The 25050-nt window shown below is 37.0% G+C and overlaps 1 protein-coding gene across 15 annotated transcripts in view; it reads left to right on the top strand.

Moving 5' to 3' along the window:
* SUGCT (succinyl-CoA:glutarate-CoA transferase) overlaps nucleotides 1–25050 on the top strand; it is a 789655-nt gene that overhangs the window by 61395 nt on the left and 703210 nt on the right. For all 15 annotated transcript variants that reach the window (XM_082473570.1, XM_082473569.1, XM_082473565.1 and 12 more), the window contains one exon: nucleotides 6268–6359. In XM_082473570.1, coding sequence (XP_082329696.1) covers nucleotides 6268–6359 — 92 coding nt within the window. The remainder of the gene's footprint in view (nucleotides 1–6267; nucleotides 6360–25050) is intronic.

Raw genomic sequence — 25050 nt, 5'->3', positions numbered from 1 at the left:
GATACTTGGAAGTTGTAATTTAAAGTAATTAGGATATTTGTGCTTCCCCCATGTTGTAAGCTGAACAAGAGAATTTGTATCACAAGGCAAGTATTATGGTGCCTTTTTATTTAGCAAACTGTTCGTTTTTTTGAGCATGTTTTCCTGCAGGCCTTTGTTTAGAAGACTTCATTTAGAGTTGTGCTGATGGGTGAGGGGCCTCTCTTTGTCTCATTTGAGGCATTTGGGCTCCTGGCCAGAAGCCTGAGCTCCTGATATTCTCTACCTAGAGTGGACTGAAGCTAATTCATTCTCTTGACTTCCTGTTGAGATAGCAGGTGGTTCACTAGCACTGAGTGTTCCTGCCTTACGGCGGAGCTTCTCTCTACTCCTGGAGGCCTGTTTTATGCTGGGGATACTGGTGGTTTAAAAACCATTGTGTTCAAGACTGGAAGTCTGGTCTAGGATGCCCTTTACAGCTATAAACTAGCTGCTCTGGAATAGAAATTCTTTAAATATTTCGTAGAATTCACTAGTGAAGCCTCTGGTTTTAGACATTTCTTTGTTGGGTGGTTTTGGATTACTGACTTAATCTCCTTACCAGTAATTGGTCTGTTCAGATTTTCTGTTTCTGCATGATTCAGTCTTGAAGTTTCTAGAAATCTATCCATTTCTCCTAGATTGTCTAATTTGTTGGTGTATAATTGTTAATAGTAGTCTGTTTTGATTCTTTGTATTTCTATGGTGTCAGTTGTAACATCTCCTCTTTCATTTCTGATTTTATTTACTTGAGTTCTTGCTCTCTTTTTCTGGTGAGTCTAACTAAAGGTTTGCCAATTTTGTTTATCTTTTCAAAGAACCAGCTCTTAGTTTCATTGATCTTTTCTATTGTATTTTTAGTCTCTCTTTTATTTATTTCTTTTCTGTTCTTTGATATTTTATTCCTTCTATTAACTTTGGGCTTCATTTGTTCTTGTTTTTCTGGTTACTTGAGGTACAAAGTTAGGTTGTTTATTGGAGATCTTTCTTGTTTCTTATTTATTTATTTGTTTGTTTATTTATTTTTGGCTGTGTTGGGTCTTCGTTTCTGTGCGAGGGCTTTCTCTCTAGTTGTGGCGAGCGGGGGCCACTCTTCATTGCAGTGCACGGGCTCTCTTGTTGTGGAGCACAGACTCCAGACGTGCAGGCTCAGTAGTTGTGGCTCACGGGGCCCAGTTGCTCCACGGCATGTGGGATCCTCTCAGACCAGGGCTTGAACCCGTGTCCCCTGCATTGGCAGGCAGATTCTCAACCACTGTGCCACCAGGGAAGCCCCTTTCTTGTTTCTTGATGTAGGAATTCATCATATGAACTTTGCCCTTCGAACTGCTTTTGCTGCATCCCATAATTTTGGTAGGTTGTATTTCCATTTTCATTTGTCTCAAAGAATTTTTTGATTTATGTTTTGATTCCTTCTTTGAAACATTGGTTGTTCAGTAACATGTTGTTTAATCTCTATATATTTGTGAATTTTCTACTTTTCTTCTTGTAATTGATTTCTAGTTTCATACCATTGTGGTCAGAAAATATGCTTGACATGACTTCAGTCTTATTAAGTTTATTAAGACTTGTTTTGTGGCACATGATTTATTCTGAGAAGGTCCCATGTGTGCTTGAGAAGAAATGTGTATTTTGCTGCTGATGGATGAATGTTCTGTAAATGTTTGTTAAATCCATCTGGTTTAACATGTAGTTTAAGTCCAATATTTCCTTATTATTTTCTGTTTAGATGATCTAGCCATTGTTGAAAGTGGATTATTGAAGTACCCTACTGTTATTGTATTGCTGTCTCTTTCTCCCTTCAGGTCTGTTAATATTTGCTTTATATATCTAGGTGCTTCTCTGTTGGGTGCATAAATATTTACAAATGTTATATCCTCTTGTTGGACTGACCCTTTTATCATTATATCAATATAAAGTCCTTCTTTGTCTCTTATTATAGTCTCTGTCCTAAAGTCTACCTTATCTGATATAAGTATAGATACCTCTGCTTTCTTTTGGTTTCCATTTGCATGGAGTATCTTTTTCCATGCCTTCACTTTCAGTCTGTGTCCTTAAAGCTGAAGTGAATCTCTTGTAGGCAGCATATAGTTGGGTCTTGTTTATTTTATCCATTTAGCCACTTTGTGTCTTTTGATTGGAAAATTTAGTCCATGTACATTTAAAGTAATTATTGATAGTTATGGATTTACTATTGCCATCTTGTTAATTGTTTTCTGGTTGTTTTGTCATTTCTTTTTTCCTTTCTTTCCCTCTTGTTTTTCTTCCTTTGTGATTTGATGATTTTCTGTAGTGGTATGCTGAGATTTCTTTCTCTTTCTCTTTTGTATGTCTACTATAGGTTTTGCATTGTGTTACCATGAGGCTTACATAAAATATCTTATAGCTAAAATAGTCTGTTTTAAGCTGATAACAACCTAACTTCAAATGTATAAGAAGATTCTACATTTTTACACTCTTCTCCAACATTTGATGTTTTTGATGTCACAATTTAAATCTTTTTAATATTGTGCATTCATTAACAAATTACTGTAGTTATAGGTGGTCTTAATATTTTTAATTTTAATCTTTATACCAGAGTTATATGTGATTTACCCACCACCATTACAATATTAGAGTATTCTGAATTTAACCATATATTTATCTGTACCGCTGAGTTTTAAACTTTCATATGTTTTAATGTTACTAATTAGCATCCTTTTGTTTCAGCTTGAAGAAATCCCTTTAACATGTCTTGTAAGACCGGTCTAGTGGTGATAAATTCCTTCAGCTTTTGTTTGTCTGGAAACTCTTTATCTCTCTTTCAATTCTGAAGGACTATTTTGTTGGGTAGAGTATTCTTGTTTGGCAGTCTTTTTTATTTCCTTTCAGCACTTTGAATATCTCATCCCACTGCCTTCTGACCTGCAAGGTTATTGTAGAATCCACTGATAGTCTTATGAGGGTTCCCTTGTATGTAACAAGTTGCTTTTCTGTTGCTGCTTTTAAGGTTTTTGTCTTTGACAATTTAATTATAATGTCTGGGTGTGAATTTCTTTAGATTCATCATATTTTGTACTTCTTGGGCTGCCTAGATTTGGATGTCTGTTTTTTTCCCCCAGGTTGGGGAAGTTTTCGCCATTATTTCTTTGAATAAGGTCCCCCCCCCCCCGTCTTCTAGGATCCTTATAATGTGTATATTGCCCCATTTTTTTAGTGCGTTATAAATCTGTTAAGCTATCTTCACTCCTTTTTTTAGTCTTTTTTCTTTTTGCTTCACTGAGTGGATGTATTCCACTGCTCTGTCTTCTAATTTACTGACTCTTTCTTCCACTTGATCTAGCCTGCTGTTGAACCTTTCTATTGAATTTTTCAGTTCAGTTATTTTATTCTTTATCTCTATACTTTCTGTTTGGTACTTTTTAATATTGTCAGTCTCTGTTGAAATTCTCACTTTGTTCATGCATTGCTTTCCTGACCTCTGTGACCATCCTTCTGAGCATTATTTTGAACTCTCTGTCAGGTAAATCACTTTTCTCTGTTTCATTAAGGTTGGTTTCTGGAGATTTATATTGTGCTCTTGTTTGGAACATATTCCCTTGTTTCTTCATTTTTCTTGAATGCTTGTGTTGGTTTTTGTGCATTAGCTCAACAGCACCTCTTTCAGTCTTGACAGAATGGTCTTGTGTAGCAGATGAATCCTGTCAATCAGCCCAGCCTGAACTCCTGGATGCCTCTCAAACCTTTGTGACTGTCCAAACCACTGTCCTTCTTCATGCCTTTTAGTAGTTGAGGGTATGAGAAGAGCCATTTAAGTTCCAAAGGGGATGATTGTAGTCAGCACTTAGATACAGGCTGATTCGAAGCCAGACCCTCAGGCAACAGCTGGGAAAGTATGCCGTCAAGCACTTTCTGGGGAGAAACTGGGAGGTAGGCTTTTTGTCTTCTCCCTTGCACTGAGCCTTGAGCCCATTACAAACTGCTTATTTGTTTACTATAGTCCAGTGGGACTTGTTAACTGCAAGCTCTATTGACAGTCAGAGCCAGGTGATATGGGGGCCCATCTCCCAGGCAGTAGCTGCAAAAGGTGGGGCACGAGACATGTATAGAAGCTCCTTCTAGAGAGATGATGGTGACCTGGTTTTATTGTTGGAGTGAGCTGGATGGAGAAGGTGGGGTAAGCACCCACTGATTCTTTCAGGTTCCAGGTAGGATCAGTTAGATGTTGTCAATTAGTGTCTAGACCCTGAGGCAACAGCTTGTAAGGTATGAAGTCAAACCCTTTCCAGGGAAAGACTGGGAGATGGATGTTTTTGCTCCTCCTTCAGTCCTGAGGCCTGGGGGGTTAGATGTGGTTAGTGCTCATGATCCTATCAGTAACTTCTTTGTTTGCCATAGTCCTGTAGGACTCATGAATGCTGGCCATCAGAGATAGGAGTTTTAGGGGACTGTTTCTCAGGTGGGAGCCTTAAAGGTTGGGACACTAGATGTGCTGTCTGTACTGCCTGTTCCTCAGGGAGAAGCTGGGAGTTTGGGGTTTCCTCCTAATTGTATGGTTCTATGCCTGGGGTGAGGTTTATGATGAGAGTGTCTCAGCCTTTCCTACCAGTTTCGATATGGGTATTGTCTCTGTTGCCCAATGTATAAGAGTCATTCATCTGGATTTCTCTAGTTTCTCAGTTCTCAGTTTCTCTTGGAGAGAAGTGCTTTGTGTGTAGCTGTACAATCACTGTGTCCATGGGAGGAGGAAATTGGCCTCCTATATTATCATTTTGGTCAAAAACAAAACAAAACAGAAAAAAAAGCCTCTTTAGTTTCTTTATTCATTAATTTGTTTTTTAAAGATAATTGTTTTTATATAACCAGTATTCATTCATTTATTCATTTGGTAACCATTACTGAATTCTATTCTAGATGCTGGCAATACAGCAGTAAATTAAATTAAAAAAACTCTCTTGAGCATACCTTTGAGTAGGGAGGATACAGAAAATAAATAAATAAACTATATTATATATCTTGTGGTGATACGAGGTGTGAAGTCAAATATAATGAGGTAATGGGGCTTAAGAGTGAAAAGTGAGAGTGATCTTTCATAAAAGTTCTTCAGGGAAGACCTCTCTAATAAGGAGACATTTCAGTGCAGAGTTGGAGGATGTGAGGGAGTGAGGTATGTACATATATGGAGTGAAATAGAGGGAGAGTGTTCCAGGTTGCTGGAGAAGCAAGCAAAATATATGGGATTTGGAGACAGAGTTATGTAGCTCCTCATATAACCTTTATTATCCAACAATAGGCACCAGAACTGAGGAGAGCAGGATAAAATATTTTTATGTTCCTTTATTTTATTTTATTTTAAAAATATTTATTTATTTATTTGGCTACGCTGGGTCTTTGTTGCAGCATGTGGGATCTTTTAGTTGCGGCATGTGGGCTCTTAGTTGCGGCATGCGGGATCTAGTTCCCTGACCAGGGATTGAACCTGGGCCCCCTGCATTGGGAACGTGGAGTCTTAACCACTGGACTAGCAGGGAAGTCCCTTTATGTTCGTTTAATTTTTGCTGATGGCAAAAAAAAGTGACACCTTCACCTTCTCTTTGTAATCCTAAAAAGCACTGGCAGGAGATGTATTAATTCTATTTATGTTCAAATTTTAAATTATCATTTGTATTTTCTTTGCATACTTGAAAAAATATGTAAATAGAACCTAGGGAGACATTGTTTTGTTTTACTTTGTATATTGTTTTATATGCAGCAAGAGTAGCAAATACCTATTCGAGTCTGGAAGGTCAGTTAATGATTGAATCAGACTGAAGCATAAAGGATTAAGGAGGGGTGGAGAGTGCGGCAAATTGGAGAATTTATGCCCTGTGTAAAGGGAAGAACTATTACTTAACTCTAATTGATTATTGGCATGTGAGGATGTGAGCCTAGTTTTGAATGTGTTTTCTGTTTTTTCAAGAAAAGCCAGAAATTTGTATATTATGTGCTATCTCCTGATCTTTAAATGTTGGAAACTAAGTAAAAACATTTCAAAACACTCTTCAGGCCAGACAAAACATTCGTACAATGGGGATCTGGCCCACAAGTCACCAGTTTGCAACCTTCTGGGGTATAACACCATAATTAAATTTTACAGCCTCCTTCAAGGGATAGTATAGACCTAATAGTAACAAAATGCTGTAGGATTTCTGGATACACATGGTTTTAACACACTGTTGTACTGTTGCTCTCCCTGGGTGGTGCTAAATATATCTCTTCCTGTTGTCTTAGGGTATGGTCAGACAGGTCCACTGTCTCAGCGAGCTGGGTACGATGCCGTTGCCTCTGCTGTTTCTGGTCTGATGCACATCACGGGGCCCGAGGTAGGTATCCTTCTTTAGAATATTCATATTTTTTCCCCTATTTATTCCAAAGAGATTTTCATCTTTGCTAACCCCATAGGCTTAAACATGAGTTAATTTTAGGAAAAAACCACGGAAAGTGAATGACGTTAAAAATGGAAATGTTTATCCTGAATGTACTCGAGGCTTAATGTCATTATGGCCCCATGGAAAAGAACAACCTTTTTAGCAAGAAGCAATAGATCAAGTGGTGAACACATTTTCCGTATGTATTATATCATTCAAGCTTAGTAAAGGCACCTTTGTGTGACTTAGGAATATTCCTCGTGTGAAGTAGAATGGCTGACTAGACTAGTCTGCGGATGTCCATTTCTACCAGCGTACTTTCATTCGATGTATATACATAGTGGAGGGTTTTCTTTTTCCCTCTGGAGTATTATAAGTGGTTGTTTATTTTAAAATTTGTTGCTTAATGCTCGGACATAGTTGTGTCTGATTGTTAATGCATTAGATTCTGACAGTGAAAGAATTATTTGATTTTATAACCACATTCCTTCTCCATTGGTGATAGGAGGTTCCCAAAAAGTATATAGACGACCAAAACGTGGATGGTTAGATCAAAGACTCTTAGAAAATGGACTCTTGGGGAAAACTAAACATGCCGTTAAATAAAGTAAAAAAAAAAGTGTGAAAGCTTAGTAAATAAAAATACTAAAAAAATCCACTTCCAGAACAAATTAGATTGATAGCCTTAAAAAACTTTTTCCAGTAGGTATTTCTTCCCTGAATCACTTTCTTCAGTTAATTCTTCAGGAAATATTGCTGCAGTGTTGGGATAAGATGAGGCAGAATGACCTCAAGTCTTTTTTTTTTTTTTTTACAGATTTTACTTCTTTTTATTATTTTAAAGTAGGTGTTGGGATTTCAGTGACTTAAAATATATGGTCTTTTGTACTTTCTTTGTTTCATTTTCACAAGTCTTAGAAAGAATGTGTGTGGCTTTTCCTTACAATATTCAAGGGCACCAATTTTCTTTCTATCCATTGAGAGAATGAAGCATGGATATATAGCTCTTTGCTCTTTTCCATAGAGGTACTTATATGGTCAAGACATTATTTTTGTGAGTGGTTTTATTTAATAGCGTTGTACTCAATTGTGAGTATGTGAAAAGATATGGGACTTTTAAATTTGTATATTCAAATATTAAAATGAATTAACTCAAAAACAACTGAGGTGGATGAGGTGAAAGATGACTCCTTTAGTACACTGCGCTATATTCTCACAGGGATAACCACACAGCGTGTGCTCAGCCGTATTATTTATCAGTCAATAACTCACCTCTTGTATTATCCTCAGGAGATTTTTGTTCTGGCTAAGCAAATAACAGCAACACTAATTGCATGCTTACTATGTGCCAAGCATTATTTTAGGTACTTCACGTGTATTACGTTAAATAAACTCGGCCTCCATATACTGTGTTTCTTTCACACGGGCACATCTCTCACTTGTCAATTCGTCCACCCAATGAATGGTTATTGTACATATACAGAGGGAATCCTCTGTATGATGGCTACTATGGCAGTTACTGGGAATTAAACAGGCAACAGGTAGACACGGTCCGTAAGTGGAGAAGACAAACATTAACAGAAAAGAAATATTAAACAAGTAAAAAAGGCTCTAAAGAAGAGTACAGGATGCTACTGACGTGTATATAACAGTGTGCCTCAAGCCATTTTAATACTTCCAGAGATTCTGCAAAATGTGGTTTGACAGCAGAGGATAAAAGCAGCCTGAAGCGGATCAGCCCATGCTGGGAATCCCCCGTTAAGGAGTTGTTTCCCCCTGATATCAGCAGTATATGACAGTTCACTAAGCCTCTCAGCGGAGGTTCCACAGGAGGGGTCACTTCTGAGAGCCCTGGCTAATATTTTTAACCGGCCAACGCAGATGCACTGTTGCCAGTTATATCATGTTGCGTATGAAGTTGTATCTACCTGCCCAGCTGTGTATTTGTGCTGTAGCATAACTCCATGTTGTCAGATGACTGATTGGAACCCAGGCTTCCTCACCCTATTCAGTGCAGCCTAATGTTGTCAGGATGGTTGGTCAGGAAAGGCTTCTCCGAGGGCCAGGTATTTAAGGTGGGACGCAATTAGGCACTAACCTGATGACTCTAGGGCAACACCATGCATGACATCTAAATGCTGGAGAGTCTGGTGGGTTTGAGGAGCTAGTCTCATTGGATTATTGTGAGCTAGCAAAGAAGGGGAAGAATGAGGTTGGAGATGCAGGGAACGTATTGTTTATGGACCTACTGTATTAGTTAAGAGTTTGAAGAGACGGAAAGATACATTATCATATATACATATTTTTAGTGATGATCTAATATATTTCTGCCTGGAAAATGAGTGATGTTCCCAAAGTATAGACTATTATTATGATGAGAAAACTCAAAATGCATGGTTTTTCTATAGTGGACTCATAATGTTATTTTTATCCCCAAGGGGCATCAGCTTAATGTATAATATAGGATAAAATCTATGAAAGCAGTCTTTATGATGAGATTTAAACAAACTAGTTACAGTTGCCTCCAACTAAATCTAAAATCTAGCCTTTTAGGTAATGCTGTGGTATTGTTGGATAAAATTCAAATTTGATAACGGAGAAAAGAGAACTGACATTGAGTACTTACACTGTGCTAGACCCATGCTTGATGTTTTCCATATGCTTTTGTGTTTTCATTCTTACATTGATCCTTCCAGGTGTATGTATTGATAAATTCTGTAACTGAAGCTTAAGGGCTTAGGTAACTTGTACAGGGGGCCCAGGTATGTAAAATGCTAAAGCCATACTTGGAACCCAGTCTGCTTTACATCTTCTAGCTATATATAGTACCTTCTGTACTATAGCCACTCTCCATGCTGCCTGAAGAATGAAGTCTGATTTTTATTGTATTTGCATCTTGCTTATGCTTGCTATTGATAGGATATGTTGCACTGTAGTGAATACACCATTTCGTGGAGTGAGAAAGCAGTCAACTAAGAGTCTGGAGGCCTGGCCGTATCTCATTCACTCCTGTGTAATGTTTACCTGGCTGCCTGAAAGGGGCACCAGGAGGGCATAAGCCTCATAAGACCATGGTCTTTGCTTGCTCACTGCGGTATCTCATTGCCTAGAACAGAGCCTGGCACTTACTAAGCACTCAATAAATAAATGCTGAATGAATGAATAAATGCATACTTGGCACTGTGCTGTGTGATCTGGAACATATCGTATAGCTTCTCTGTTTCGGGGAAGTGCGTCTGGAAGTGATGTTCACACAGCTTCTCTTCCAGATATTGTAAAGGGAAAATAAATGTCTTTTATAGAATGTGAAAGTGCAAACATGTATAGTGTAATGTAGTACATGTAAGAATCAGCAATTGCTTGGTATATCTGTAGGTTCCCCAGCTCCACCCTCAGAGATACTGATCTGTGGGTAGAGCCCACAAATATGCATATTTAATGATGGCCCCAAGCGCTTCCGATGGAGATGGTTGTGGATCGCACTTGGAAACATTATGAGAGGTGTTATTATTAAAAATCCCTTTGCATAGACTCTGACAGAAGTTAATGACTTGTTAAGGTCTATATATTATGTTTAAATTAGAGTCTTGTGCTCCAGATAAAATTATGTTCCATTATTTTTTATGTTCATGGCTCTGTGCTAACCAGTTATTACTCAAAAGGGATATCATCTATCTATCTATCTATCTATGTATCTGTCTATCATCTATCTAATTTTTTTAATGGAGAGGGTACTGGGAATGAAACCAATGAGTATGAGAGATTCTGGAAAGTAAATGACTCAGACATATGTGATACATGTTCTAAGTAATAATTCACCTTACATTTAAACGTCAAGAATTATATCAATCAATGAAAAAGATGTATTGACCATATGTGAATAGTATTGTTTTACATACCATAAAGAATTTAATAAGTTACTCTATAAGTAATTATTTGATTGACTAGATTAGATACATACTCATGGAAAAGTTAGAAAATGATAGAAAACTGCATAAAATTAAGTGGAACATTATGAAGCAGGCAATATAGAGTACGGTAGGATACAGAGTTTCTAATCCTTTCTTGGGAATAAACAGCCTTTGAAAGCCCTTGAGTTTTATGATCCTAGAGGCCTGGGTCTGGGGAATGTGTGTGTATGTGTGTGGGTGAGAGTTTGGGGGTGTGTGTGTGTGTGTGTGTGTGCATATGTGATGCTGACAATGAGGTAAGTTTTTTGCAAGCAGCCGAGAGGGGTAGATGTGTGAGGGCAAGGGGGTGTGGTGCCAGTTGTCAGCTATTTCTGTGAGAACTTCCAGGGTAGGGAAAGCCTCTTATTCAACTTTATGTCCTTGTGCCCAGTATAACAGATGCTCTTCAAATGTTTTTTTTTTTAATTTAATTAATAAAATCTTCAAAATCTAATTTATAGCCTACATGGAATCTGTTGGAGAGAAATTGCTATAACTTACTACAAGTAAAATATAAATGTGTCTCAGGGTGAGATTTCAAGAAAGAGGTGGGATTTGAGTTGAATGGTACCTAGAAAGGTGAATAGGATTCAGATGGATTCAGGCATTCCTAGTGGAGATCGCAGAGTGAACAAAGATAGGGAAGTAGAAAAGAATCAGGCATACCTAGACAAAAGCAATAGGCCAGCCATGGAAGAGCTGAGAGTTAAAGTTTCAGAGTAGTGGGGGAAACTTGATTAAGGCCATGCTTTGGAAAGTCTTCAAGGTCAAGCAAAGAAATTGAGATGTTATTTGCTCACAGTGAAGTTAGGGAGGTTTTTCAGAAGGGGAGTGACATGATGAAAGCTGTGCTTCATAAGATTAGTTTGGTCCATATGTGCAGGATGGATTACATCAAGTTTACAAGCGATGCTTCTTAGATATTTATCTCCCCCTTTAAAAACTAAGGACACACAAACAATTACACAAAAGGAAAATAGTCTTACATTGCTATCCAAAGGCACTGTATTGTATTTAGTTTGTATTTTTGAAGAGGTAATACATTCACATAATGCTAAATCTACAAGAAACAAGTATGTTGACTATATAATTTATCATATAAATCAGGACTCTTTTAAGAGTGAAAGAGAGCTCTCTATATAATAACCAGGTTTGTCTTTGTCACTCTGTATCTGAGTTTACAATGTAAATCTCCTTCCCTCTGTCCTCAATTCACCTCCTTCTCCTCAGAGACAGTCAATGCTATCACTTTTCTTTTGCATCCTTTCAGAGATGTTCTATTAAAAAACAAGCACAATAGCCTTCCCCCATCTTTTTTTTTTTTAAATAAGTGATTCTTTTTAAAAAAATATTTATTTATTTTATTTTTGGCTGTGTGGGGTCTCAGTTGCAGGACGTGGGATCTTTGTTGAGGCATGCGGGATCTTTCGTTGTGGCGCGTGGGCTCCTCTCTCTAGTTGTGGCGTGCGGGTTCTCTAGTTGTGGTGTGCAGGCTCCAGAGCACATGGGCTCTGTAGCTGTGGCACGTAGGCTCTCTAGTTGTGGCTCACATGCTCAGTAGTTGCGGCACATGGGCTTAGTTGCCCTGCAGCATGTGGGATCTTAGTTCCCTGACCAGGGATCGAACCTGCGTCCCCTGCATTGGAAGGTGGATTCTCAACCACTGGACCACCAGGGAAGCCCCTAACCTACTTATTTCTTATGTCATCTCTGAGCTTGAGGTATCCTATGCTCTAGCAATGGTTTTCATCTGCGGATAGTAATCTTCAGCCCCACTCCAGGGGAGTTTTAAAATGATGTGTGGGAAGGTTGGGTTGTACTGGCATTTAGTGTTTGGGGTAAGGATGAGTAAACATCCTTAAGGTATGGGACAGGCTCATGAATCTAGAATTTCACCTCCAAAATGCCAGTAGTACCCCTATTGAAAACCTTAACTAGATACACAGGACTTTTGTTCATCTTTTATGACTTGGTTTTTTTCTTAGCTTCTTTAGGTAGAATTTACCACTTCTTTCTCTATGCGCCAATGTAATTTTCATTATGTTGCTTATTGTATGTCCATCTGTCCCTGACTTTGGAATGTAAGTGCCTTAATTCAGGGAGTGTCTTTGGGATACATTTTTATATCCCTAGAATATAACGCAGATCCACTACAGAGTTGGTGCTCATTGATTATTTGTTGTATATGAATTTGGAATCTTTAAGGATTCAACTTCAGTTTGATAATAAGAGGTTGATACATGTAGCAATAGCTATAGCATTTGAGATTCCTTTTGGAGTTCTTTAAGGGACATACTTAAAAATAAAAGGAGAGTCTTGTATTGGGTGGAACACTTCATAGAAGCCTCATACTCAGAAAATGTGAATAGAGAATTTTTGGGTTGTGACTGGAAAAATATGGTAAAAAGTATTTGGAAAAAACATTCATCTTGAGGTAACAATTAAAAATCATTTAAACAAGTTTCTTCCTAATGTTTTTGCTTTCTGAATCTTATGAAAGAAAAAACCTCCCCCTCTTTTTTTTCAATCTCAGTAAGTGGTTACTTTTGAGAGCATTGTGTTCGTTTTGAGTCATCATGCTTTGAAAAAGTGTTATAATCAGAGAAAATCCTAAAAAGAATGGCCAAAATTATCCCAGGGATATAAAATAGTTTCTTCAATGAGAAAGTCTATAGGGACTGGATTTGTTTGCCATAGATAAGGCAAAGAAATGATTTGAGTGCTGTTTTCATCTATTTTGGGGAGGATTTGGAACAGTTATTGTTATTGTTCATAGAACAATGAATAAGAGAAAGTGAGCTCATATCAGAGAAGATATTTTAGTTAGCTGAACGAAGAGCTTTTTGACCATTAGGGTATTGAACATTGCCATGCATGAAGAAACAGGTCATGCGGTTTCTATTAGCATGGCGGAGGGAAAGATCCTGTCCTGGCTTGAAATCCCAGTCCCACTTGACATCTCTGAACCTTGTTTTTTTCATTTGTAAAAATGAGAGTACTAACACACATCCTGGAAAATGTACTCAGATTAAATGAGATAATGTGTAGGCAAACACCTGGGAAATAATGCTAGTTCCTTTTCCCTTTCTGGTGCATGCCTGGCATGTATTAGATACTCAATAACTGCTCTGTTTCCTCTGGAGATCTTTAAGGAGAGAGGGATAAGCATCTTCCTGGATGATTTAGAAATTTACCTGCCTAAAGGCAGGAAGTTGGACCAAATGATCCTTTGAGAGTTTTTCAGCTTTAGGAGTCTTTATGTACTGTTTTATTTTGGAAACTAATACAATAGAATTTCTTTCTCTTTTTTAAAAGTTCTTTTGTAGGAAGGATTGGCTAGTCAAGGATGTAGTGTTTAATTCATACTGTCATTTTACACAGTAAAAAGGAAAATGCAGAGTGTCTTGAATGGCTGTTTGAACCATAGAGACTTTTGATGGAAAGTTAATGAGAGCTTAAATTCTGAGTTAGTAACTTCTCTAGGAGATTGGACTGCATGACAGATCACAATGTGTATTCTACACTCAAGCATTTTTATCTAAGTAAAATCAGGGTAAAGTGACTATAAAGGAGGAGCTTAAAGGGGTCCCTGAAAGGGCAGTGCGCAGCTTTGAAGAAATAAAGGGAAATAAGGTTTAGCTCAGTTAGTCTTAGTTCTGAACCATGTTCTTCTCACCCATGTTGCCCCCGGACTGGCTGTCGAGAACCATAACCCTGTTTAGTTGTAACTGAGGAATAGTGTCCACGTTAACTTTTGAGAAAATAGTTTAACTTCTGTCTCTCATTGCATGTTCAAGGAGGAGGAGACTTCTGCACTTTTGGCATGAAAAGTTCTAAAATATTAGGAGGATTAATATTTAAATCTGTGTAAAAACGATGCCTTTAAGTAGAGTCAGATGTACTTTTAGTCATCTCTAAGTCATTCCTTTTATAGATTGAGGATAAGCAAGTGCAAAAATAATAAATACTTGGCCTGAAGTCATAGTCACTGGAAAAGAACTTTGAACTTGTAATAAAGCTTACATTTGTGCTAGTAAATCATAATTCCTGTCCTGAGGGGTAAGGAATGTTGAGAAACTTTTCAGTACAGAACTATGGGATGTAATCTTACAAGACTTTCAGAGCCTGATTGAATTATTTTCAGGTTTAGGCACACTGATTCCGATTTTACTATATACCAGAAGTCTTTAGAATTGCTTAGACAACTCTAAATGATACATAAATTCCCATGTCTTAGACCTAATGAAACAGAAACCTGGGATGGTGTTACTTGTATATCTGTATATTCTTTTTTTTAAAAAATTAATTTATTTATTTATGGCTGTGTTGGGTCTTCGTTTCTGTGTGAGGGCTTTCTCTAGTTGTGGCGAGCGGGGCCCACTCTTCATCGCCGTGCACATGCCTCTCACTGTCGCGGACTCTCTTGTTGCGGAGCACAAGCTGCAGACGTGCAGGCTCAGTAGTTGTGGCTCACGGGCCTAGCTGCTCCGCGGCATGTGGGATCTTCCCAGACCAGGGCTCGAACCCGTGTCCCCTGCATTGGCAGGCAGATTCTCAACCACTGCGCCACCAGGGAAGCCCTGTATCTGTATTCTTGAAAAGCCTTCTGAGTGATTCTGATAATCCACCTGGTTTTGGAATCACTGGTTTAAGTAATAAGAGGTACTGTTAATACTTTGTGAAAAAAGGGCATGTGGTTTCTGTTTCCTTCCTCCATCCATTGCATTCTGGCTTCCATAGCCCCCTCACCAATGAAATTGCTCTTGGGAGGGTTACCAGTGACCTCTTAACTGGAAACTACAGTGGATACTTTTCCTTTCTGTTTGTTTGTTTATTTATTTATTTTTTACAGTAGGAACTTATTGGTTATCTATTTTAAATATAGCAGTGTGTACATGTCAATCTCAAACTCCCAATCTATCCCTCCCCCCACGTTCCCCCCCTCACCGCCCCGGTAACCATAAGTTCATTCTTTAAGTCTGTGAGTCTGTTTCTGTTTTGTAAATAAGGTCATTTGTATCATTTTCCTTTTAGATTACACATATAAGCGATATCATATATTTGTCTTCCTCTGTCTGACTTACTTCACTTTTCCTTTCTCATCTCACTTTGTGACAGTAGACAGTGTTGGCCACCTACCCCTTCTCGATGCTCTTTTCCTCCTTGTCTCCCGTAATATGTCTTTCCTGGTTTTCCTCTCACGTAGCTGTTCTCTCCTTCTCAGTCTTCTTCATGGCCTCCTTTTCCTCAGCCTGCTTTTAAAGTAATGATTGTGCCCAGAATTCTGTGCTTTGACCTCATCTATTTTTTTTACTCTTTTATACTCTCTAATAAGGCAGCCATTAGCCACATGGGACTGTTAAGCATTTGAAATGCATCAAGTTTGGTGAGATGTGCTGTAAGTGTAAAAAGTACAATGGATTTCAAATACGTGAACAAAACCATGTAAAATTTCTCATTAATAATTTTAAAAATTGATTATATTTTGAAATGATAATATTTTAGATATGTTGTGTTAAATGAAATATATTACTAAAATTAATTACACTGGTTTCCTTTTACATTTTTTAGCATGGCTAGTAAAATTTTAAAAATTACATATGTAGTTTTTATTTTGCTCATCTTATATTCCTATTGGGTAGCACTGTTCAATATGTTTTTCCTAGGTAATATCTCAAACCTAGCGTGGTTTTAACTACCATACATAATGTTTTGGCTCTCAAATTTATATCTTTCACCCAGTTGTTTTTCCCTTGGGTTTTAGGTTTGCATATTCAACTCTTGATTGGATATACTCCTTAAACTGAACAAACAAAAAACCAGTTCAGCAGACTTATTTTTCTTTTCCTTTATCCTATCTCAATTGAACTATGAACCCAAACCCAGAAACTTAAACTTCTGTCCAAACATTCACTAAGTCTGGATTCTGTGTTCTAACTCTTGTGACCATTTGTTCTGTCTTCTTATTCCTACTGCTGTTGACTTAGTTTGGCCTCTGATCTTTTTCATGAATAATTGCAGTAATTTTCTGCTTGGTTCCCTGCCTCAACTCTCAAACCTTATGATTCTTATGACTCCTCTCTAATCTACAAAGTGATGCCAGTGATATTTAATTTGTATTCAATAAAACTGACCTTGGAACTTTATTTTTCTGGAACCCTTACAGTTATTTCCCATCATAGTTACGGAAGCAAATAAACAAATAAACCTAACCTCATTAGATATATAATATCAGGCCTTCATGATTTGTCTTTGGTTACTATCCAGCCTCATTTCTTTCTTTTTTTTTTTTTTTGAATTTTTGAATTTTATTTTATTTATTTTTTTTATACAGCAGGTTCTTATTAGTTATCCGTTTTATACATATTAGTGTATACATGTCAATCCCAATCTCCCAATTCATCACACCACCACCATCCCTCCCCGCCACTTTCCCCCCTTAGTGTCCATACACTACATCTCTACATGTAGTGTTCTCTACCTCTCTGTAGTGTTCTCTACATCTGTGTCTCAATTTCTGCCCTGCAAACTGGTTCGTCTGTACCATTTTTCTAGGTTCCACATATATGCGTTAATATACGATATTTGTTTTTCTCTTTCTGACTTACTTCACTCTGTATTACAGTCTCTAGATCCATCCATGTCTCTACAAATGACCCAATTTCATTCCTTTTTATGGCTGAGTAATATTCCATTGTATATATGTACCACATCTTCTTTATCCATTCGTCTGTCAGTGGGCATTTAGGTTGCCTTCATGACCTGGCTATTGTAAATAGTGCTGCAATGAACATTGGAGTACATGTGTCTTTTTGAATTATGGTTTTCTCTGGGTATATGCCCAGTAGTGGGATTGCTGGGTTGTATGGTAATTCTATTTTTAGTTTTTTAAGGAACCTCCATACTGTTTTCCATAGTGGCTGTATCAATTTACATCCCCACCAACAGTGCAAGAGGGTTCCTTTTTCTCCACACCCTCTCCAGTATTTGTTGTTTGTAGATTTTCTGATGATGCCCATTCTAACTGGTGTGAGGTGATACCTCATTGTAGTTTTCATATGCATTTCTCTAATAATTAGTGATGTTGAGCAGCTTTTCATGTGCTTCTTGGCTATCTGTATGTCTTCTTTGGAGAAATGTCTATTTAGGTCTTCTGCCCATTTTTTGATTGGGTTGTTTGTTTTTTTAATATTGAGCTGCATGAGCTGTTTACATATCTTGGAGATGAATCCTTTGTCCGTTGATTTGTTTGCAAATATTTTCTCCCATTCTGAGGGTTGTCTTTTTGTCTTGTTTGTAGTTTCCTTTGCATTGCAAAAGCTTTTAAGTTTCATTAGGTCCCATTTGTTTATTTTTGTTTTTATTTCCATTACTCTAGGAGGTGGATCAAAAAAGATCTTGCTGTGATTTATGTCAAAGAGTGTTCTTCCTGTGTTTTCCTCTAAGAGTTTTATAGTGTCCAGCCTTACATTTAGGTCTCTAATCCATTTTGAGTTTATTTTTGTGTATGGTGTTAGGGAATGTTCTAATTTCATTCTTTTACATGTAGCTGTCCAGTTTTCCCAGCACCACCTATTGAAGAGACTGTCTTTTCAGCCTCATTTCTTTATCATACCATCACATTCATTCTTTGCTTCAGTCATCCAAACTAGTTGCAAAGTCTTCTCTAAAATTATAAATCCATTTTTAATATATCTTAAAAGTCATAGACTTCTTTGAGAATTTGATGAAAGCTATCAAACGTCTTCTAGGAAATTAACACACAGAATTTTTGCATATAGTTTCAGAGGGATCTTGGAACACCTAAAACTGGGACAAGAACTGTAGTTTATATCCTTTTGTTACCCAGGTATTCCTTCTGCATTGTAGGCCAGTTTTCTTCTTGGTCATTTGTAAGCCTTGATCTCTATTCTGCTAACAATTATTGTGTAACAAATCACCTTGAAACTTAGTGACTTAAAACAAGAGCAGTCATTTTATTAACTCTCATAGTTTCCATGGGTCAGGAGTTTGGGAAGGGCTCAGTTGGGTGGTTCTGGCTTGGGGTTTCTCAAGCAATTGCAGTCAAAGCATGAACAGTGGGGGCTGGAGCAGCTTGGGGCTGCCAGGCATCTCCCCATCTAATCTCAGGACTTTTTCACATTATCTCTCTGCATGGGCTAGTGTGAGCTTCCTTACAGTATGTGGCCTTAGAGCAGTCAGACTGTTTATATGGGGGCTCAGGGCTCCACTAACACAAGTGTTCCAGTAAACAAGGCAAAGTCACCAATACATATGTTCTATGACATAGTTGTGGAGGTCATGCTGTAACCCTTCTGCAAAATTTTATTGGTTACAAGCATGTCACAAACGCACCCAGAATGAAGGAGAAAGGAATTAGACTCCACCTGTTGATGGGGACAGGGAATGTTAAGGTACTAAAAGGGCATGTGGAAGGGGATATTGCAGCCATCTTTGGAAAATACAATCTGTCACAGTCTCTCAACATGCTGCAATGCTATGTAAAGAGCAGGTGGGATTTAGGCGCAATCTTTCCACTTTGTGGAGAAATCTGCTAGTAACAATGGACTTTTTGTAGCTTTAAATGATCTTTTCTTGGCTTTGCCTGTGGCAAAAATTGGTTATGGACTAAGCTTTATGATCTCAGTATAAACATTTTCTACTATTAGTGTCTGAACCTAATTATCAAAGAGAGAACCAGAATGAAAGGAACAGAGAAGCTATCTCCTGATACATTAGATAGCAATTTTGAGCGAGTAAAAAAGGATATGTTTTCCACCTTTTAAAACTTGTATCTTAATGACTTGATAATCCATTTGGATGAAACAAATGTACTGCCATAGACAGGAGAAAGTTAAATGTTCTCCTACGCGCTGATGGTTTATTATTGTGTTCCAAGACTGGCCTTAATAGGTCACTGGTTCCATCTAATTTTTGTCATAACTAAATAAGACTAAAATAATTTTTTAAACCAGATCATCTGCTGCATTTATTTGGCTTATTCTGGCAACTCCATGCATGTGGCCACCACAACTACATAGAGTGATTCTATCCAGTTTATCTTGGAGGGTTCAGGAAGCACTGTATTGGATAACTTGTAACACTGGTGTAGAAAGATTTTTCATTCAAAAGTAATTGCATTCAAAATCCATAGTGTAGTTCTTTGAGACATCATTTATTGATGAGAAATGAAAATTAAATGAAATAGGTAAAATTATAGGATAGGGAACATCCTCAAGAGTTCATCTGTTTTGTTGCTTCTAGGTATGGCTTACCTAAATCATACCAGAAACAGACAACTCTTATAAAGGTCTGGAGCTACTTCTGGAATATGTAAGAGTGAGTTCAGAGGAGGCCTGTTAAATATAGGATTGACTATATGCCGATCTTAGTGGGTGTGAAAGTTGTTTTGTTTCAGAAATTAGAGACATTGATGTTTAGTTTAGATTTGTTTTTGCTTTTCTCTGCTCCGCTAGCACTGAAAGCTGTAGCACAGAAACTATAACTAGGAAACTTTTTCTTGAAGAACAACATGGAAAGAAGCAAAACAACTTTTCAAATAGTTTCTTAGGCCATCCCTTAAAATATCACAATTCCCCAACCCTCCATTCCATTTTCTCTCAGTCTAACCCTATTTAAACTCAAGAGGACAGCCAGGCTAGATGATATTTTGGGCATCTCACTGTGGGAGCTAACTCAGAATAATCTAGATGGTATTTAATCTCTGGACAAGAAAATAGTATGTTTGGCATATTAAGGGATCTTTGAAAATTTGTAGTTTTGTCTACTTTAAAATTTTTTTAAATTTTTAAATAAATTTGTATATTTATTTATTTATGATGTTGCTGTTGCTGTTGTTGTTTTTGGCCGTGCTGCGCAGCATGGGTGATCTTATTTCCCTTACCAGGGATCGAACCTGTGTTCCATGCAGTGGAAGTCTTAACCACTGGACCGCCAGGGAATTCCCAGTTTTGTCTACCTTTTTAATTCAGCAGGCTCCCAATGAATGGATTTTTCCAGTTATTTTCTGAAAAAGGTTTTGGTTTACATTTTTCAGAGTGGTAAAAGCATATTTTTCTGTAGATGCATTTGATTGCTTGCCATTCACTTAAATTTTGTAGAACAAACCATCCCACATCAGAACTGATTATTTCTTAATTGTAGTTGTAGAAATGACAAATCAACTCACTCATTTAAAATTTTTGCTTTCTAGTGATTGTCTGTAAAGGAGAGATGATGAATGTTGGAATTAGAATAATACATGGAGGCAAGGTGGTAGTGAAAAGATCAGAAGCTTTGGGGTCAGAATTTCTGAGTTCCAGTTCTAGTTGTACCATTTGCTCTCTGTGACTTTGACAAGTTAATTTATCATCTAAATCTTTCTTTCATAATCTGTAAGATGGAGATACGATTGGTACTTACAGAATTCTTATTGAGAGTTAAATGTAACAGCATATGTTAAAGCACTTTGAAGAGCATGAAGTTGTACATGACATTATGAACATGCAGGAGACCCGAAGCTAGCTTCTTACTGGTTTACTAAATACAAAATAGTTAAGTATCCAGACCTGGTCATGAAACCTTAAGGAAGGTAATTGAATCCAGTAATGTGGTAGAGGCAGTGGACTCAGGGTCACTTGGGGTCTCCTTCCGACTTACTGCTAAACGCTTGTAACATCTTACGGTATTTAGGTAACCTTGCTGTTCCTCATCTATAACAAGGATTGCTTGCTCCTAAGGGTTGTGCAAAAAGTTAGGTACTGGTTTTAAAGTGCAGTATAGAATTTTGCCTTCTGTAAGTCCGATACCTCTAAGTTGTACCTTTAATGTTTGGAAGGGTAGAAAGTTTTAATTTATTATTAGAAAGAAATTCTTAATATTAGGTCAGCAAGCATCCACGTGGGATCCAGAGAATGGCACAAGTCAATTTGTTACATTTTCTCTTGAGTTGCCTATCTGGGGTGGCAGGTGCATCAGGAGGATGGACTCTTCTCTCCCTCATCTTCTTAAATCTTTCTTTACTTCCCTCCTTCCGGCATCCTAATTTCTTGTGTTTGTGGCTTCTGACTTGTGCTCTGTCGAGGCTGAGAAGGTGTGTGGCTGGGAGATGGGGTGGAACTTTGAGCCTTTCAGGATGTGATTAAGAAAAATGATCTTCCTCTTCCAGGCTCTAGGTGAACATTCTAAAGACTTTCTCTTGTTGGTATTGTGCAACACTATTAGCCTAAATGAAGTGCATTACAATGCTAACTCTCTTTTCTCTGTCTTACCAGGGATCTGTTTGCCAGTAAATAGCAGAGACTGATCTCTTAACAACTGTATACTTTCCTGCTTCTCTGCCTCCATTGATACGGGGACTTAACTATAGGATCCTTTCAAGTTCTAAAAATATGTGATTTAGGTTGGAGGACTCCATAATGTCACTGAGGCACATAGGTGATAGATTTTGTTATGCCTATTTATAGGTGAAAAAGTGAAGGCACCTACTAGTAGAATTTACAGCTTTGAGTTCCGTGTTTTAGCCATTCAACAGAGCTTCCTTCACGTAGGGGAAATGTTACTCTGTGAAAATTTGTATGTGACTGTGCTAAAAGCATATTCTTTAGCATCAGTGAATGGCTCAAGTAGATTTTGTGCTTGGAACAGAAGGTTCAGATACTGTGTAGTTCCAGAGTCTGTGCTCATACAGTGTGAAGGCAGTCACTGTGGTGACTGTGTTCTTCCTAGTCACTAAAACCCTTGTTTGATCTGAATATACCACTTTTTGTTCTCTGTGCTGCTCTATTTCTACTAAAGATACTTTTCCTAACTAGGGCTGCAAGTCATACTTATGGTGGCTTTCATAATCAAAATATTACTGTCATATTAAGAAGCTTAATTTCCTATTGATTTTCCCCCCAATTGATTTAATTTAACCCCTCCATCACCCAATCAATAATCCAAGTCTATGAATTCAAATTTCTAAGTATCTCTTGAATACATCCGTTCCCTCTTTCCTCTGTCCTTGATTGAGGTTCCCATCTTGGCTCTCTCCCCTGAGCCCCTGTCAAATCTTTCTGATGGGTCTTCTAGAGCACTACACCAAGTGTCTTAAAAAAGTCACATTTGTGCAGCCTTTTACGTTCATAAAAAGGTTTTTTATACACCTTTTCTTATTTAATCTTCATACCAACTGATGAGGTAGATTTTGTTATTAGCAAGATTTTACAATGGACAAAAAACTAACAAAGGCTAAGAACTTGCCAAAGGTTATGCAGTTAGTAAATAGTAGAAGAATTCATATTTTGGAAAGTAGATCATTAAAAAGTTCATGTGCCCTAGAGTAAAAACAAAATTTTCTGTCGATTACATTTGTATAACGAATGCCTCATTTTGAAATAAAAATATGACATAGAAACATGGACATATTTAACAATAACTTTTTATTTAACAATAATGAAGCCAACTACTTTAAAAAAGTTTTAACATTTTTTGTTGTTTTATGAAGTGATTAGGTTGAGTAATATGACTAAGGAGAAAAATTCTTGGTGACTTTCCAAATTCATGCCTCTTTATTGAACGTGTGTCAGAACTGATTTAAAGTTTCTTATGTACTTTTTAACCAGACAAGGTTTTAAGGAATAACTTTAGAAAAACACATCATTTTTCTTTTTCATTTGGCAAACTCTGAAAGTAGTGAGAATAGATATGGAGAAATGAATGAAATGTTAAAACAGTCTTAAATTGTGTTTGGGAAATAATCTTTTTAAATTCTTAATTTTATAATTTAGGAGATTGTGATATAAAGGAAACAAATGAACACCTTTATAGGTGGTTACCTATTTTTTTCCCCTTCTTCTCTAGATTGCATAATTTTCTAAAGATAAAAACCATTTTGAAATTGTCAAACTTTATTTTTTAAAGAACTAATTCAGGTTCTACTTATCAACTTTAAAATTTTAAAACAATTTTGTACTTACAGAAAAGTTGCAAACATAGTACAGAAAGTTCCTATACCCTTCATCCAATTTCCTCTACTGTTAACACTTTACAAAATCATAGTACAATGATCAAAACTAAGAAGTTAACACTGGTATGATACTATTAACTAAACTCCACATTTTATTCAGACTTCCCTACTTTTTCCACTAATGTTCAGGTTTTACCTGTAATGAGTTTTTGAATACATGAATGAATAGGGGATGAGAAAATATATGAAAATAACATTGAAACAGTGAGAATGGAGAGATACACAAATGAATATGTAAAGTGAATGATCGGGAAGACTCAATATTTTTATATTATACTTTGTCCTCTAACTATAACTCTCTTAACTCTTAAGTAGAATCTTCTTTTTCTTGTACTTTTGTTGATGAGAGGCACACTCGTTTTAGTTTTATAGGAAAATCATCATAAATTGCTCTTACAAAAAGGTTACATTAACTTATCAAAAGAACCGAATACACTTAAAGCAGTTTCTAAGTGACCATGAAAAAAAACATTCTACTATTGATTTCTACAATTAAAATTTAATAAAATAAAAATTTTACTTCATTTCCAAAAGTCTACTTATAAGTTTAAATCCACTTCTTCCAACAAATTATGATGAGATTCTAGGGCATATTGCTTAACAAGGTCAGTTAGTTACCCATTTTTCCTCAAATATATTTTTACTAAAGATTGTGAATGATGAATTCCTATACCCATTGACATAAAAAGTACCACCCCATTTATCCCAGATTTGAGGAGAAGAGGCACATTGGTTAGTACTGTCATGGCATTAGGGCTCCTATGGAGCTCCAGATGTGGAAGGGGAGTTTGATTCCATGAGTACACACAGCCCCTTCTCTGATTCTGCCTGATTGCACCTGGGAATACCTAGTCACTTCACAGCCACAATGTGGTTCTCTGTGGGATTTTCTGCTTCCTAAATGGTAATTTATTTTCACTTTCTTATTCCTCTGGCATGCTGACAATTCTTAGATGACAGGAATATGATTATGAGGCATTTCCAAAGTATGAGCATAGTCATCTCTTGACTTACAATAGAATACAAATGGTACATCTTCTTTAATTATCGCTACCAAGCAGCCTTGAATGAAATGTAACTTCTAGAGTTCCCACTAAATACATGTTCTTTAGCAGGCCTTTAAAAAGATTTTTTAAATTTATTTTTATTTATTTCTATTTCTCTGCTTTAATTACCAGCATTATAATGGTATTTAAAAAATAAAACCACTTTATGGAGATATAATTCATATACCATATAATTCACCCATTTAAAGTGTACAATTCAGTGCTTTTTAGTATATTCACAGAGGTGTGCAATCAACTTTAGAACATTTTCATCATCCCCAGAAGAAACCCCAGGCCCATTAGCAGTACTCCCTATTCCTACTTGCCCCTAGCCCCCAGTTCTACTTCTTCTCTCTGTGGTTTTGCCTATTATGGATGTTTCATAAAAATGATATCATATAATATGTGACATTTTGTGACTGGTTTCTTTCTCTTAGCATACTGTTTTCAGAATTCTTCCATGTTGTAGTATGTATTAGTACTTTGTTTTTATTGCCTGAAATATCCCGTCATCTGGCTGTACCACACTTTATTTATCCATTTACCAGTTGATGGACATTTGGGTTTCTTCCACTCTTAGGATATTGTGAATAATGCTGCTATGGAAATTTGTGCATATGTTTCTTGGGAGAACATATGTT

The sequence above is a fragment of the Balaenoptera physalus genome, assembly GCF_965194825.1.
Source record: "Balaenoptera physalus genome assembly, chromosome: 8".
NCBI classification, from domain to species: Eukaryota; Metazoa; Chordata; class Mammalia; order Artiodactyla; family Balaenopteridae; genus Balaenoptera; species Balaenoptera physalus.
Note: the sequence above shows the minus strand (reverse complement) of the source record. Positions and strands in the feature narration are given on the sequence as shown.